This window comes from Lissotriton helveticus, chromosome 10 (genome assembly GCF_964261635.1).
Source record: "Lissotriton helveticus chromosome 10, aLisHel1.1, whole genome shotgun sequence".
Lineage (NCBI taxonomy): Eukaryota > Metazoa > Chordata > Amphibia > Caudata > Salamandridae > Lissotriton > Lissotriton helveticus.
Window position 1 is genome coordinate 765,183,043 of NC_136071.1, and position 18,628 is coordinate 765,201,670.

At 43.0% G+C, this 18,628-nt stretch overlaps 1 protein-coding gene across 1 annotated transcript in view; it reads right to left on the reverse strand.

Moving 5' to 3' along the window:
• Positions 1-618: 618 nt before the first annotated feature.
• CCNY (cyclin Y) overlaps positions 619-18,628 on the reverse strand; it is a 503,311-nt gene continuing 485,301 nt past the window's right edge. Inside the window, exons 9-10 of the mRNA XM_078663312.1 lie at positions 15,894-16,056; positions 619-3,163 (exon numbers count right to left, since the gene is read on the reverse strand). Coding sequence (XP_078519438.1) covers positions 3,047-3,163; positions 15,894-16,056 — 280 coding nt within the window. The 3' untranslated portion in view covers positions 619-3,046. The remainder of the gene's footprint in view (positions 3,164-15,893; positions 16,057-18,628) is intronic.

The following is an 18,628-nucleotide window of genomic DNA, read 5'->3' on the forward strand; positions in this document are numbered from 1 at the left end:
CTTTAGAACTCCTTGCCCCTGAGTATCCGTATGGAAACCACCTATGTTCGTTTTCGCAGAGCCATTAAGACCTGGCTTTTCAATTAATAATTTCAAGTAGCTGCTGAATTGGTGACTCCCAAGTACCTTGCCTGTCTAGCGCCGGCAAACCCTTTTTGGGTAGCTATCGCGCTCAATAAGCTTAAATAATAAAATAAAATAAATAAATGTTGTCCTGACAACCTCCCAAAACTCTACAGTATAAATATTCCATTCTTTGAAACTGTAGATTGTCTAAATACTTGGGCATTTTAATATTAAAAAAAGAAAACAATTAAAAATAATAATTAAAGGATAACATTAATAGAAATTAAAAAAAATAACTTCACTGGAGGAAATCAAGTTATAAAATTAGTAATTATATAATGATTTGGAAATTTCCATTAATGAACATTTAGATCACACACATCATCTGAAGATCCAAACAAAACATTGCAGGGTTTGAGAGTGTGTACTATCCTAATTGATTTTCAGATACATATTCTTGTTTATGATTGACAATTAGTAAAGTAACATCCATGCGTATCTAGTCTTTTACAATTTAAATTGGTTACACACAACACAAAGAGAGCCAAAACCTAAATAGTAATCCAGCTTTATTATATAGTATTGATTTACCTTGCAGACAAATTACAGTCACTAAGAGTCATCCATAGGTACTGTACTTTTTGGCAAACTTAGAACAAACCAGAACAAAAGCGATAACGATTTTCAGCATAATGAAAATAAAAAAAACAAATAAAAAGGCATTTTAAGTGTTATGCAAAATGATAATGTAAAGTCACAAATCCACATATACAGCAGATTCTGTTTGTACTCTTAGTGCACAGAAGGGAACCAAATTATTCACATAATCCATTTTAAGGAAAATACAGAGGTAGAGTCCAGTGCCAAGGCTAAAGCAAGATTTAACAGTCTTAAAGAGACTGAGCCAAGTTTTCCGGAATCCTCTAAAAGTTGAAGTGTTAGCATGTATGTACATACATACAATAAATAGACTATACAATCCTGAAAGTAATTTGATATACTGCATGAAGATCCTAGCAGATGCAGCATAATATAACACAGTTTAGGATTTACATTTCTCTCACTTAAAACCAGGTTTCGTCTATAAATATAAGAAATTGTTCAGCAATGTATTGATAAAAAAAAGTCTGAGATACACATACAGTCCAAAGTGGTGTTATAAGGGATTTTATGATCAAATGGTCTCTCAAGAAGGTTGATTTTAACTTTCAGATTGCAGTGCACACTAAACACTTTATAACATTTGCAAAGTAATTTAACATTCTTTCTTTTTTTAGGACATTGGTGACAATCTCGAAATTACATAGAATTGGCACTATGATATAATGATTAACATATTCCTAATGTTCCATTGACCTTTTAACATTCATGAGTACAAATACTGTAGAGTCCTTGTTTTATGCCGATTCAAAACCAGGGGTTTGCTTCACTAACCGTTTGTTAACAATGATTTCAAGCAATGCTATCAATTGCTCCTTCAGGGAGGTACAACAAACTTTATATTTAGGATAATATAAGTGTTCTATATTTGTCAAAGTACCAAAAGTGGTCCCAGACGAAAACAGTAAAATGTTATATTTCCCAGCTAGTGCATTCACAGGCCCACAAACTGGACTTCAAGAAATCTGCAACTTTTTGTTTGCAAGTAAATTTCAAAAATGTGCAAAAGTCCCCTTCACAGAAAAAGTTCTATGGGCTCCCATACATAAATCAAACCATTCTAAGGAGATGCATATTAACTTACTATAAAACGTTCTTGGCACCCCGTAAGGCTCATTATGTAAAAACATTTTATAATCAAGATTCTTGGTACATTTCAACAAAAACAGTATTTTTTCACAGCTTCAATCTGCTTTCAATTATTAGCAGCACCTACAATAAAAGATGCAAGTTGTTGTTGTTCAATGGTGGTAGACATCTTAATGAATTACAGCTCTTCTTTCATCATCTAGTAGAATCTCTCAGTTGATACATAAAAAACATTTTTTTTAAGTTTCTGATTTTCTACAAACAGCTCAACATTGACTCAAAAGTAAACATATAAAATCTTCAAAGATATTGCTTGCAACAATGTATCTAGATTTAGATATGAAGGAACAAAGTAAATGGGTAAATAGTATTCATACTTCAAACAATTCAGCGCAAGTGTCAAATATCTTCAGCCGGGCTACAATCATTACTGCAGGTCATCCCTGATTTGGCCTTCAGCATCTTAAAAATCTTCAAATTACCAACACATTCTTGCTTAAGAATTAAGATAACACAGTACAGAACGTAAAAGGAATCCATACTTTCAAAAATAGTATAAATTAAAAGTCATTTAGGAACGATCATTGAATACACTTTTGGTTCAGCACTATGGCCAGGTTTATATAAAGGCATTGATAAGCATGTTTTATGAATTCGAGTGAAGAAAAAAGATTTTTTAACAACAAAAAAAACGCTTGAACACGAAATGTAGTGACAAAAAGCCTAACAACACAATCTGTTTGAAGTAGGTGCTAATACAGACAGACCATTTGTAAGTTGGGGAAAGCACAGAAATAGTTAGAATTACAGAAGAAACGGCAATGGGTGGTGGTGTATGATACCACAAAAATAACACTTCACACAAGCTCCATGTTCCGGTGTTTCCAATGCAATAGTTTAATTTAGAGCACATACAACTGTCAATCATACTCGTACTGCTTAATCTTTTAACTGTCTCCACTCATTTTTCGGGTAACATTTCTTGTGTTACTTATTGCAACATCAGGTTCACCATTTCCTTTTGTCTACTGTTGAAAAAAGAAATAAACAGCGAAGGTGCCTTTGCTTCAAATGTTCTCAGAAAATTGATCCAACTTTTCCACTTACTGTGTGTGATAGGGAGGCACTGAAAAGGCACCGTGCCAGAGCAATAACTAACAAAGCAAATCTTCTTTCCTGATATCAAAACAAAAGTAAATGGAGGAGTCAGTAAGGACAGCAGGCATTCCTGTTAGGAGATGATGGCTGGACACCATCGAACTACAGTCAGATTGTCTGCACTAGCAGACCGTCTTCTAGCAGCTTTCCTGAAGTCCTTATACTTGTCTTCACACAACCGTGAAATAGCCTAAAAATACAACGGTGCAAAAAATTAGGCTCCACATGTAAGATAAAATACGAAATTAATCTACAAAACAATGTTAAAGTGTTATGCACAACACTGTATCATCCACTCGAATTGCAAGGAAATGGGGTGTTTATGGAGATATTTGTCTGTGTTGTAGTGAACACGATCATCATCATATCACCTCTGGAGTGGCTCGTCATTTGTCAGCGCATGCACCAATAACATTGTAATAGTATTTACAGATCTCTGAATGCCCTGTTAGCAGTCCCGCTACAATCAGTTTGTGAAGCCAGGTGTCCAGATCCCATATGGATTTAAATACATATATAGGCATATGGATAAATACATTAAGAGACAGGTACTCTGATCCAATAATCAAAGTTTATTACTCAGTAATATTGATCAGGAATTACTCTTACCAAAGAAAAAAAGGAAAAGTGGAAGAGTGATTTTTTTTTTAATGTGCAATAACCAGCCAATAGTATTACTGTGCATGTTTCATGAAAAGGTGCATGGCTCTTTCTCAGATAATAGTAGTCACAGGGACAAACACTAGGAAATGTGAGCGGGTTAATCTGAGCACTTGAAAGTAGACTTAAAAAATGTCCATGATATTCCAGGTAGATGTGAGCAAGTAGTCAAGGCCTATCTCAAAGGAGGTGCCACAGCGGTGAGTCTAGGTACAGTGTAAAACAATCATCATGGTTGCAATAAGGATGTGGATGCCAATGTTGTGAGGTTTAGTAAACACCCACTTTCATTATATCTAAAAATCCATATATCTACAGTAGAATTAAAGATCAAAATGTTAAATGCATGCTGACCACAAACTCTAAATAAGGGCTAAAACAAATAGAAATGCACTATACATCGAAATACAATTCAACAGTAACTGTACAAGTGAACTGTCAAGAGTCTGAATTTCGGAAAGTGAATAACAGAGTCTGAGAACATAAATCCATCTCCAAGTGTAGGATTACAGGTCATGGTCCCTTAAATAAGAATATCTCAATGCCTGTGGGTGCTACTGGCTCCGGGTCAGGGTCTCCTCACTCGGGGTAGCCGAGCCTGATGATGAATGGAGCAGACCAGAGTATAACTCACGGGGATGGTATAGAGCCCACCTAAAACAAGTATGGGTAATGCATTGGTTTCACTTATGGAAATGAATAAGGAGCTGTTTTCATCAATCATCATCTGAGAGAAAAAAGAGCTCTCTGACAGACAAGCATTTGCAATGCAATAGGTCTTGAGAGTTGGAGCTATTGGCATTGTAAATGACAATGCCTTTTATTCATTTGTTTTAAAAACCTGCAACTGGTGCATAAACACGCACTTTGTAAGTATAGTCCTTGCTTACAAAAAGCAAGGCTGGCAGTAAAACAGATTGCCAGCCTTGCTTCTTAGAAGTACAAAGTGCTGGTTTACGCACAGTTTGCAGGGTTTCAAACGCATAAATAAAAGGCATTGTCGTTTACAATGCCAATAGCTCAAACTCTCGCAAATGCGAGACCTATTGCATTGCAAATGCTTGTTAGTGTTAGTAGAGGGCTTTGCAATAAACGCCCCCTTCGAGTTTTGCAGGTAGTGTGCTCTGCCCATCAGCCAGACCACAGAGCGGCAGGTTTGGGGCTGGGCCTGAAATGCGGGCTGTGCCTTGCGCTTTGGGGTTTGCAATGCCAAACCCCACACGCAATGCCAGTGAAAGGGCACAGATGTTGAGGTGGAGACCTTGGGGCGGGGAATATTGCACAAATGTAACTTTGTACAGGGGATAAAACATTTTCAAAGTGTCAGTTTGGAACCACTGACTTCCTGAGGTTATGTATGGCAAGTTCCAGAATAAATAACACGTTAGGCCGCAGGCTTCGGCTGAGTGCTCTCAGCTTAACCCTCAGGCGCTGAAGTGCGTGACAAGACTGCTTCTAGGTTTTAAGAATGATATCACCCTAGCTCCGTGTCTTTGACCTAAAGAATGCAGCACATGGAGCACATGGAACAGAGACAGTGGGTGTCAGATGTACTGTATCCCATTGATAAACACATTTGTTCCCCTTAAATCTATGCGTGGAAGTTGTTTAGGTGGTATTAAAATACGTACCCTGGGTTAGGCAAGAACTGTGGGCTATGTCGCTAATAACTACACGGAAGAGAGCAGTTCCAAATCTCCACTGTATGAGATAGCAGATGCATTTTCATAAGCGGGCAGCCCTGCTTCAGTTCCAGTTGGCAGTTTACAAATGGTTTCCATTTGTTGACTTGTTTGTATTTGGGCCTCTAATGCACCTTTACAAGCAAAAATGTAGTTGTCTGTTAGAATTGTTTATTGGTGTTTTATTGTATCTGTTGGTTTCAGATGGTGTTTTCATCTGGCCTGTGTGATATCTCTTTGATTCATTCCTCGATGTGGGACTTACCTTGGTGTATCAGGTTTTGGCTGTAAATTGATCAGGCATACAGGCCTGGATCAGAACGTCCTAGTGGGCATGCAGTGTGATGTCCGCTTCCGTAGATACTTTGGCCCTTTAGCACCGTCGGGTTTATGCACAGTGACGTGGACTTTGAACGTGTTTACTACCGTCACTGGAAGCCTTGAAATTACTTTAGGGCCAGTTTGACGTGGTTCAAATAAGAAACTGTAGGACTAGGCCGCCCAGCCTTATAAGAGAAGCCAATGGAATTCTGTAGTCCCAGCATTCACAAGGAGGTCGCTGCGCGGCGGGAGTCACGCCTGGAAACGTCTACCTCGTATCAGGCGCATCTCCGAAAGGCCGTTTGGGCTGAAATACATATAGGGCTTGGAAAGCGTCTAGCGAAGCCCCGAAATGCCAATGGGGCTGGGCCTCTGGCATACTCATGGAGCTGGGGATGTGCCAACCTCGTATAAGAAGAGTCTCCGAAGGGTCTGAAGGATCACGTTTGTCAGACAGTGGCAGGATGGTGTTCTCTTAAAGGTTTATAGGGTTGTGCCTCCGATAGGCCTGCATGGCTTTCACCTCTAGCAGGGACTGGGCGTCTGAAAGGCTGGTAGGGCTGGGTGCTTGAAGTAGAGTGTAGATAATCGTAGCATGGAAAGGTCGCCCATGCCATCCCTCCTCTGATGAGCAATGGTGTCCTCTGATGAGGTCACACGTCTGTTATGTAAGCACTCCCCATATAACCTATAACAAAAGGTGTGGGCACATCATGGGTCGGTTTCATTGAGGACGCTACGGGGGCCAACATGCCAGGAAAGGATTATAAAAAGAGGACAGATTCCAGAAGTTGTTAGAACAGAGATTGTAATCGATTCACTCTGGATCTCTCAATCCAGTGGGTACACCATGTCAAAGGCACTCGAATCCCTCTTCTTGCTCACGCTCCAGGTCATTCATGAGCGGAAACTATTTGAGGGATGTGATGTTTTTGATTCACGCTATGTCACCGCGCAGACTGAACCCATTGTCCTGGCCAGTGAACAGCTTACACCAGGACATTATTCTCATTTTCCCAGCCGGAAGGGTGCAGTTTTTGTCTTTTACCACGCATGCGTTGGTTTAGAACCCCAAAAGCCTTCAGTTTCTGTTGAGTTAGAGTACCCAGAGTATTCCCTTTTTGCAGGCAAGCAATGCACTTGGTGGCAGAGAATTAAACGGGTTACATTAACCAGGTGCACAGTGTGGGCTTCCAGAGCAAGAGTTGGTGCCTACCAGCAGCTGCTCCCATTCATAAAAGCAGGATAAACTTTGTCTCTCCCTTGGTGAAACATAGTGAATTATTAACCGCGCTCCCCTTAGTGGCTGTGTAGGCAATTAATGCACGGTCCAGTGCAGACCCAGGGGGTGAACCATTTCAGGGAAACAAGCCCGCGAGGGGTGTGCGCGCGAGCGATCTGTTTTCAATTATTGCGCCCATGTCTGGGCACGATAATGGAAAACAGATGTGGCCTGTGCGGGTAACCGCCACCAATATGCCATGGGCAGAGCAATGCACCTTCCTTTGGCCAATTGCGTGCTGTCTTTGTTAAAAAGACGCACGCAAAGCCAATAGCCTGGGGCAAAAGTAAAAGCACACACGCAGCATGTGCAAGTATCTGAAGCAATTTCTGAAAGCCCCTACATGAGTCCTCGCCAGAACAGCGCATGCGCGCTGTTACAGGCTCGACCTAATAACATAGGAGTGGAGAGGATGCGGAACAGCAGCAAAAGCTGCTGACTCGAGAGCTGGGGATCCTGGTTCGAGTCTCGGCGGCACTACGCAACATCCTGTGATTCTTTTCAAATCACTTAATCTCTCTTGGTGATAAATTGCTATATATATGCTGCAATAGTAAAAGCAAAACTTTATGAAAATAAAGTTCCACCAAAGCGGATGTTAACAGTATTTCGGTGGTGAGAAATTGATAAGAGAAGCAGACGAGGAACAAGCCTTGGTAAATGCAGGAAAATATGCTAAAGCCAATAAAAATGGAGGAAAGGTAACCAATGAGAAGCCAGGAAAGAGAGGAGGCCCTTTTAAGTTTATATTAAAAACAATACAATTCACATGCACAGCACATTCACTGTCCAGACGAAAACCTAAAAAGGATACTCGCACCGGAGCAATGAGGCCCTTCTCAATCTGGCTAGCGATCACATCTACTTTAGTTCTGCAATAAAGAAGGGTTAGATGGTGATGAGAAAGCAATACGATTTGGTGCAGGGATGGAGGGAGTTTTCCAGACAGAGTGAGCTCTCCTGTACTTGTGCTTCTTAATGCAGTCCTTCTGCTGTCTTTGGTTATGGGTAGGGAGGGCACTGGGTGCTCTGGGCACATATCTGGACTCCCTTAGCAGCACCAAACAGGAAGGATAAGCAGCAGAGAAGAAGAGCCAAGCTTCAGCAGGGCCTTCAGACTAGCTCTCATCCACTAGAAAATGGGAGGTAGTCAGGTCCACCTTCAGGAAGAACTGTAGCAGCAGGGTCTATGCGGGGCTGTCCCGAACAAGATGTCTGCAAGTGTTCTGTAAGGTGGACGTGAGCTCTGGCTTTTATTTATAACGTAGCTGAACGTGAAACGCAATTTATGCATCTTTAAAATTTCTCAGGAGGGTTTCTGGAAAAGGCACACATCACTCTCTTTGCAGAATTCATTGTGGGACCACTACCTGCATGCAGCTGGTCATGTGTCAGTAACCTGTTTTGGAAAGATGACTTGAGTATTCTCCTCAGACAGGTACTAGAGACAAAGAAATCAAGAGTCCATTCCCTGTGCTAGACTTTCTGTATAAATCCCAAACACTGAGGGAACGTGGTTAATGAAACAGCTATATCTGCAATTCCTGAATATTACAACCCCTTCACCCGCAGGTCTTCCCTTTCCTATCCACAGGGCCTTCCCCTTTCCTATCCACATGGCCTTCCCCTTTCCTATCCATAGGGCCTTCCCCTTTCCTATCCATAGGGCCATCCCCTTTCCTATCCATAGGGCCTTCCCCTTTCCTACCCACAGGGCCTTTCCTGTGCATTTCAGCACTTCCATCCCGCTGCCCAAGGGGGGTGCTCTTTTTGCATAATCCTGTACACAGGCCCTTAAGCCTCCAACCACAGGTCCGGATTTCCTCTGTCTCAAGCACTCCCCGCTCCCCCTCTCATGTGCATGCCATCTCCCCCTCACAATTCTGCCATCTCATAGAACACACTGTCTGCTTCAACCAACTCCACACAGCAGAGGGTAGTCTGGAGAAATACCAACCTCTAAACCACAACTGAGAAAAGAAAGCTGAGCTGAATATCACAGCAACTGAGATGGACACGCACTGATACATATAGGACGACAGGCAACATGCCTACAGGCGCACACATACAAAATACCTACCGGTATGCCTGTGCACCCAGACAACACCACCGGCCGGCAAGTACAGACCATCATAAATATGGGCACATTCAGGACACAGTAAGGCACAAATGGTCGTCATACTTGCAGTAATACATCCACATATTCCTTCATAGTAAGAGCAAACACATACAGGAATACACATACTGTGGCAACTTACGTTTCAGTATACAGACCAGTGCTAACACATATTTAACTGCTGCTTCTCAAATCTCAGTCATCTGTTTTTCCGGTCTGGTATCTTTCCAATATTTAGTGAGATTTACTGTTCCAGATTTGTGGACTGGACTTATGCACTCAGAGATCAAAAACAAATAGCTTTAGGGGTTACTGCAGTGGCTTCTGGCACACATCTGTAGCCTGCAGGTCATTCCACCATTCATTAATATACCTTAGAAGATTACTGCAAGTAAAGGAGTAACTTGGTGGTCAAAATGTAATTTCCATCTCTATAGCCTAGAGGGCCCATGTTGACCAGATCTGTTGTGTGTGTATATTGTGTGCTGTCTCAGCACAATGGGAGGAGCGGTATCACTGGTGGTGGCCCTCTGGCCGGGACCCCATGTGCCTTATTTAGGGCGAAGAACCTGGAGTGCCCAGTTGTAGTATAAATCCAGGAAGCAATTATGAGTGAAAAGCTTCTTTAATGGTATAAGCAAGAAACAGGTCCGTCCTCTCCAGCAGCAGCTACAGTACTGGCTGAAGCAGAACAGAACATAGAACACCAAGGCACAGTTCTAATTCCATTAACCAAATAAACACAAGAAAAGAACACAACATCAGTGCAAGCCAATGTTCCTGATATCCATGCCCCCCAAAATGACACCATGTCACTACCCTTGACTTCCTCTAGCATTCCCACCACCCTAATGTTGCTTTGGCGATTATGGCCTATTGAGTCCTTCGCTGTGTATTCCAGGAATCGTACTCTCAGTGAAGTCAGTGAATTGATTCTGTAACTTATCGAACGCACAGCACAGTTTTTCAATGTCATTTTCATAGTCTTGACTCTCTGAGAGCTTGCATCAGTCCCTTCATAAGAAACCCACATCAACAGTGATGGCATCAAGTTTAGCCTCCAATGTCTCTCGGGTGGTTTTAGTCGCCAGGAGTTTCTTATCTAGTTCATTTGGCAGCGTAGTTTGCTCTCTGTGGGGACATGTTGACGCTGGGAGCCCCTCTCATTGTAAGAAGTCACCAGGTCATAGGCCGGAGACATCTCCAAGCTCCATGTCTCCTTGGCATGTCCCATTCCACCTCAGTCTGTCTCACAGGCCACCTGCTGGCAATTTTCTCCTCGCATGGTTGGCCTTGGAGTTCGTTAGTTGCTGCAAAATCTCAGGCAGAACAGCAGCTCTTTGCTCCAGCACCTGTCTATCGGTAATCTGCCTCTGGAATGAGTAGATGCTCAGGCACTGTCAACATGATGTTCTGGGAAGCTCAGGCTGACCTTCGTGTTTAGGATGCTTAATTGGGAGCAATACCTCAGACAATGCGGCAGCAATTCCGGCCCCAGTAGGATCTTGGCTCATCCTGCAGTCAGCGTTGGGACGAGGTCTCAAGCAGGTCAAGGGCCGCATGTGTGCTCCCTCAACTCATGCCCCCCGCTTGGTCAGAGGGAATGCTTAACACCCAGGAGCAGTGGTCAGGACCCGCTCTGGCTGCACCTCTCCCCGCAGGACCCTAGCAGCTCTTTGGAGCTGAATCGACCGCCATCTTCAACTTCAGACGAGGACCCTGGCGTCCTGGTACTTATCCATATTGTCACCAACCCCTAGCCTCGAGGGTGCCTGCGCGGATTCCAATCTCCCACTCTGATCACTCCCCTGTCAACTGGAAGAGGGACTAGGGCATCCCAAGCTCTAGGTGATCGTGTATGGTGTGTGGTGGCTAGTCAGGCAAAGGTTTAACGATAAACTTCATGAGCATTATTAGTTCATGGTCTATGCAGATTTTGCATTTAGCGTAATTACACAGAATTTTTATGAAATATTTCCTTTAAGCATATGAACTTTTACCTATGCTCACCTTACTTGCCTCCTAAAGTCGTAAACACTGACAAAACAGCTAAAAGTGGAAACACTAAAGGGCATCCAAGCCACTACTTTGAACAGAGCCTTTAGAGAGAAGACAATCAGCAGTTTTTCCTGGGCATTCCTTTTAACAATGTTTATACTAATAACATGTGTACTACCCCTTCTAACCACAAACATTTGCCTTACACACTGAGGGGCAGATTTACACTCCCCTTGCGCCACTTTTGCGTCACTTTTAATATGGGAAAAGTGACGCAAAAGTTGCACATGGGGCTTGTAAATCTACCCCTGGATTCTTTTTGAGAATAGTCGAAAGACTGACAAAAAAGGTAGCGGATCTCTGGTTCTGTGTTCAAAGGTGCAGAAAGAAAGACACTGACTTCGAAAGCAGGGATGGAACAGCGGAATGCTGCAATGGGGGGAAGCTAGCGATGGGAAATGTTTCCGGTGCAGTACAGATTCAGCTGATATTGTACATATGTTTTATATGTGTAGGAAACTAACTCAGTTTTTGGGTCATATAGAAAGATTCCTCTCAGAACAAGCACTGGCGTTGCCAATAGGTCTCGCAGTAGGAAAGTTGGAGCTATTACGTGGAGAAGTGTGGCTCAATGGTTAGAGCGGCAGACCCTGATGCAGAGGTCTAGTCCGGGACCAGGGTTCAATTCCCCGCCTCGGCGGGTCTTGGCCTCAAAATTCCACGGACCTGATAATTCTCGCCTCGGTGCCTATTCCAATCATGGAGTCCCACTCTGCAACTCTGGGCAATAGCTTGCTTAATCTCCACAACGGCCCCCACAACGCTAAGGATGCCTGGCCTCCACCTTGGGGGTGCCCAAGAGTGGACACCTCACAGGGAAAGCCAGGATGGGTTCCACAGTGGTATTCGTACAAGCGCCTTGAGACCCTTGCGGGTGAGTAGTGCGCTATACAAGTATCAATTTACATTACAATTGCAAATTACAATGCCTTTTATTTTTCTTTTCATTTTAAAAACATAAAGGGCTTTGTCATTTACAAAACCAATAGCTCCAACTTTTCTACTGCGAGACCTATTGGCAACGCCAGTGCTTGTTTGGATATTGGTAAGGGTGATCAATATGTTTGAGCAGCGTGTGTAACGTCACATCAAACCTGAGGAGGAAAGGCTTTATTTGTGTGGTTGTGTGTGTCGTTGTGTGGTTGTGGTGTTGTGGATGTGTGTGTGTGCAGTTATGTTGGTAAATACACAGTCATTCTGTGACGTTTGACTGATCTCGTGCGGGTTGGAGTAGGCCGATCTGTACTCTGCTAGGGGAGTGTCTTAAGGGGAGGTAGTCAGGATCTGGCAGTTAGATGTGAGACTGGTGGTGACAGTTTGTCGCGGCGCGCACATGCCCTCCTACTTTGATGTGCGATTGTAGGGAAAGGAAAAGTTCTGGGTTTGACTCCGAATGGTGAGTTTGAGTGATGGTCGAACACAGGAGCCAGGACATGGTTTCCCTGCAGCAGCGGACGATTTCCGACTGACAGCCTACCGTGAACTGAACGGTCAATCCCCGTTGGTTGTTTTCCTAAAGTACTGTACACGTTTCTGTAGCTCAGCGTTGTTGGTAAATGACACACAAAGCTGGCTTCTATAGTGTTATGTTATCTGCAGTGGTGTGGTGTCCCACCCTCCTCCCAGTCACTCAAGTAGCTTACCCCACCCCAGTCTGTTCTTGTTGCTCACTCCTCTCCCTCACCTCCCTCGGCTTGTTTTATTTCATGGCTTTGAGCCGTCGTGTAATCTTTGATTTAAGGATTACAAGGCACGGACTAGCTGTGTTTCTGTGGCTTATTATTGCGACTGTTAAAAAGCCTATTAGTTACATGGGTGCGACTGAACACTGCGTGTACAAAGGTTGTGTCTACATACGAGTGAATACTGCCTGACTGAGTTCATGATGGCGCATAAAGGAAATGTGCATAGTGTGTGGCTGCACGGGTGTACACTGATTGCTGGTATTTGTTTTAATTACCTATGGGGGGCACATGTGTCCTGATTGCATAGTACACACTACTATTGTGTGCCTACTTTCGTCATAGCTGCCAGCAAGCCTTCCTCCTTTCATCTGTGTTGTTCTTATGTGCGCAATTCTTGTGGCTGCATGTAGGGGTTAGGTGGATTGTCTATACATGTGCTGATCTTGTATATGAACTTGTTTGCGTGAAGAGTGAAAAATGTGTTTCTACACACATGCGTGCACCACTGGCATCAGTATTGTGGTGGTTGTATATGTATGTTGTAGTGGGCTAAGAGCGCGCAAGTGTAACCGTGTGTTTGTTTCTGTTTACACGTGCATAGTCTGTAAGCATTATACCTCTGTGTTGGTTATGTAGAGATCAGAATGAGTGAATGCGCACGCGTGTGAGAGGCACCCTGTCTGCACATATGTATTTATAGTGTGAACACAAGCGTGTACGTGTTGAATCCGAATAAAGGGTCAGTGCACATGTGAGAGAAAGAAAGACATTGAAAATATTTGCACCAGTCTGAAGACGATCGCAAAATAAATCGCCAGAGTACACTAAGGAATTCATCATTCCATGTCTGCATGTGTCAGTTACAAATTAACCACTGACTAATAGAATACAAGGCACGGGCTCGCTGCGTTTCTGTGGCTTACTATTGCGACTGGTAAAACAAGCATTTGCAATGTAATCAGTCCGATTGCATTGCAAATGCTTAAGTTTAAAACTGAGCGCCGTGCCGCTTCACGGACATCACGCTCGGTTTCTTTATATATTTCTTAACTTCAACACTGAGCGTGGTGTCCTTGAAGCGGGCGCTGCACTCAGTGCTAAAGTTAAGAAATATATAAATAAACCGAGCGCGGTGTCCGTGAAGCGGCGCCGCGCTCAGTTTCAAAGTTAAAGTTAAACAACTGAATGGCAATCCTCAATGAGGTCCAACAAGATCAGCGGAAAGGAAACGAGCCTGGCTACAATCTGAGGTGCCAAAAGAATGACGAGCTATAAAATGCGCAAGGTTTCCTAAACATCAAGCTGTTGCACCGAGATCATACACTTGAAAATACAAGAGCAAAGACAGGAGAGAAGAGCTGATACTTGGAGATGTGAAAAGAAAGGTAGAGAGGAACTGGAGTAGAGGGGATGATGAACAGACAGTGAGAGACAGGGAGACAAAACGACAGAAAAAAAGATACATGTGAGGAGTGATGAGGGAAAGTAGGGTAAAAAAGGTAAATGCGTGACAATAGCGAAGACGTGAAATGAGAGAGAACGGGTGTGTGAACAGGAAGAGCGGCCGGGAAACTGAAAGTACGGCCGGCCAGCCATGATTAATTAGGGGAGGAGAAGCCGCACACTGGGCGAAGCCCTTTGATGTGCTGTGCGGCCGTAAAAAAAAAATGTAATTAGGAGGGAGGGAGGCTGATGCGCGTGCTTGTTTGGTCACGTGATTCACGTGAACTTAAAGAAAACCGCAGCAAGAAGCCCTTGGTTTGACGAGGATTTTGTGGACATGAATTCTCGCTCCCCTCAATGCGCTTGCGCGCATTGATAGGTCGCGAGAGCTAAAAAACTGGGGTGGAAATAAATATCACACCAACCACTATGGTGCTGGGTATAGGAGAAGACATAACATAACATAAAGCGCACGTTCACCCTGAGGTATCTTGGCACTGAATAACAGATGTTTATTGTTACCCAACTCAATGGTACTCATTTTATCGACCTCAGATGGATGAAAGGCTGAGTGGACCCACCGGGATTTGAACGTGTGACCATGAGGTCGAACACAGGGTCCTGTAGTGGATGCATTAGTCCACTGAGACACCAGACCCGGCAAGACACCCAGCCTTTGAATTCCGATATTTGATTTGTATTGCAGTTGCTGTAGCTCGTCTTTACATAGCCGCCATGTGTTTGCAGGAGGAAACCCCTACTTTTGAGATCTGGAGAGCTAGATTTTTTGATATTTTTAATCTAGAACATAGTCTTTATGTTCTTAAAAGGGGTACAAAAACGGAAACTAGGGTTATTGATATGGGGGTCTATGATTGAACATATGAAGGATTAATATGAATTTATCTTGACATCAACTGTTTGTACTCTGCCTGGGAGGCTTTAACCCCATTTTATATGTCTAATGAATTTGTTTTAGCCTTTTTTCTAAAGAAATATGGATGTTTTGTGAAGTATATCTTATGTATGAAATGAATTTATATTTATTTGCATATTGGATTGCAACAATAAAAAAAAATACTTATCTCCCTGCGTAGGAAAGGGAACAGGGTTATAGTCTTCAAATCTTTTTTGCGTACATAATGGAACTACAAATCAACAGCATAGAAGTCAAACAACAACTAGTTGAAGTTTCAGTCCTGCTTACTCCTTCGCACCTATTTGGGCAGGTTGCAATGCTTCAGCATCTCTCTTTTTATCCATCTGTGATTTGGAAGCAGATGGCCTCCTCCAGCCTAATCAGCACTTCCTTTCACATCCTATTAGCTGTGACACGGCACCCATCAAAAAGAATGCTTTAACAATTATGTAGGGATTTTGTAAGATGTGCTGATGATTGTCATTTGACATCAAATACATTCCGGCAGGAGCTTGTCAAGAAACCACATATACTTCCCACAGTGAATACTTTTTCATCCCTGAACACCTTGGCTGCAGGGCGAATTCCACTACTGTGCTGAACATTCCAATCGCGGGCATGGCTTTGACGGCCCCCGGCCGTCATGCGCACACGCCCACCGTGACTCACGACGGCTGGGGGGGCATCACGAGCATGGAAGCATGGAATAATGCCACCAAATAGATTAAGGTTGGAAACAGTCATGCGAGCTTACCTCTAGTTTATGCGCCCTCTCTCTGCTCAGGGGCTCCAAAGGAAAGCTTAAGTTGTTGGCTTCCGCCATTGAGCGAAGATCAAAATAGTACTTGGCGTAGACGCTTGATGGCACATTGATGTTGAATTGCAGCAATTCTAGAAACTGACGCTCGAGTTCATTCCTAAAACAATTTTAAAAGCATTATATTTTGCATATACAAAGTACAGCTCATGTTCTTTTGTACAAGAGAAACAAATAATGGCATGTTTTCTGTGTCCCTGAGAAAGGATATAGTTCTACACCTCTTCAGTAGGCAAGAGAGAGGGTGGCATCAACATGGATTTCATGAGGACATAGAGGTCTCCCATAAAAAATATTGTCCAAGATGGATACCCATCTTTTTTGCACACTAGTCTGTTATAGCTTGCATTTGACTTTGGACTTAGTGAGCAAAAAGGAAAATAGGAAACTTTCTCATCCTTGGGAACGATTGTCTTTTGCCAGGCAAGACACCTTGGAAAGGTGTTAAATAGGCGGACTAGATTGTCTAGATCGCAGAGGAGAGATGTATGTGGCCAGATTTAAAAGACATTTGTTATATTTATCAGAGCAATAGCAATGAAGTATTATTATTATTTAAAAAAATGAGTACATGAAAGTAACTATGCACACTAAAAACAGCTATTTGAAATGTACCTATCACGCTTACCTCCTCTTTGTTTTTAAATGCTGTCACCTTGTGGCACTTAAAAGCTCAATCGCTTCTTAGATATGCAGTATTAGTACATGCGGATTTATATAGGTACTATCAATAAACAGACCTTTAAAACTTATTTTCCCATTTTTGTTATAATATTTATGTTGTAAGTAGGTTAGGTAGGCAGCAGGACACGTCTTCAGGTTATTAAGATAGGTTTATTAAGATGAGACAACAGAATACAGCAGAAGCACAAACCTCACAGCTGACCAGACCATCAACTGCCAAGGCTGGAATCAGCACATACCAGATAGAACACTCTTAGGTAACATGGGAGGTTGGGAAGATAGAAACACTAAGAAAGGACTACAGACACCAAGTAGTCATATTGAAGTAAGTATAGATATACAACAATTTAGTTTATTAGTTGTTTTTTTTAAAGTACTAACAACAGTCAGTAGTTGAAGTACTGGGTTTTTAAGAACCCAGCGGTGCCAGGGAACACACCCTAAGACTTCGAGTTCTTCCTGTCCCAGACTACAGAAACACAGAGTCTTCTTGGTGAAGTCAAAGATCGAATTTATTGGCTGCAGCCAGTAGCAGGTATCCTAGAAGTATAACACGGTGTATATTCTCAGGAGACTGCTCAAACTTACAAAGCCAGCCTTCTCTTTTTATACAAAATATTATGCTTCAGGCAAACATTCCTTGTTTTACAGTTGACCATTCACATATTTTCACTACAAAGAAAAAGCAGCATCATGATGACAAGCTCATTTTCAGTTTGTCCAACCCACAGTAAATCACCCGGCAAGGCCCAACATTTTCATCAGATATCGACGGACCCCTAATAAATTCGGGCACCTCCTCCTCGTAAAGCAGGTCATAAAGTAAGGAACAGAGACAGGTGTGTGTAAGATTAGGCGTGGTTTGTGTGCGATGAAAGGTTTTATGGCATGTTGTGCCTTGATACTAATCTTGATCGGCCACTGGGAGAGGAACTGACCAAACAGGTTTGGCCCCGGGCAGTGGAGTCAGCTTGCCCAGGTCGTGCAGAAGTCAGCAAAGGTGTACGTGTCCTTCAGACTCGTTTTTGGCCTTAGTCACCGGCCTATGTGAGGGCAATCACAAAATGGCTGCCGTATACAAAATGGAACCTGAGGGTTCAGGACGGAATCTCGAATTAAAGGGTGATTTGATCACTCGAATATGCCGAAAATGCTTGTGTATGATATACTAGTCATTCTCGGTCTGCTGGTATCAAAATTGTCATGATACGACGATGTTTATGGCACGGGTCCAGAATTTTCAGTACCACAGCCCCTCCTTTTGCCCTTACATAGGCAATAACCTATACTCATGCTAATCTGAGTCCAGGTCTATATTCATAAAGTCATTGAGATGTTGCTGTAGCATCATCCTATTACTTAGCTCGTCCCTAGATACAGGTTTCCTTACACACGATGTAGCACAGAGGCCATATATAGCAGGAGCACACTGTACGCACAGACAGAACAGGAAAAGAATGGCTAAGATCATCCCAACGACCATCAGAATCTTCCATCCCCAGGCTGATAACAGTTCCCAGAACCACCCTATCAACGACCAATCTCCTTTATCCACATGAATGGATTCAGAGATCTTATGTAGTTTGGAGATGGCCTGGTACACTGTTCTAGCGTTATCTGGAATGAAAACACAGCAACTCGATTGGATCACTTTACATACCCCACCTCGGTCTGCAAGTATGACGTCTAACGCGACCCTGTTTTGAAGGGTCATAAGACGATCCGACTGGAGCTCAGCAGTCAAGTTACTAAGGGCACCGGCAGTAACAACTAAGGTGGATTCAACCACTCTCGTCAATTGCCTTATGTTCCTGCTGTTAACCATAGGTCCCCAAAACGGCAGGAAACCCTTAGCGAAGTCTCCAAATTCTTGTCCTGCAGTGTCTTCTTTACTGAAGACACCTCTAACTATCCTTGTCTTATGGTAATCTGCCGCAGCTGTGTAGGTGGGAGGCAACAGGAATGAAACAAAACATGTGCCCGAGAAG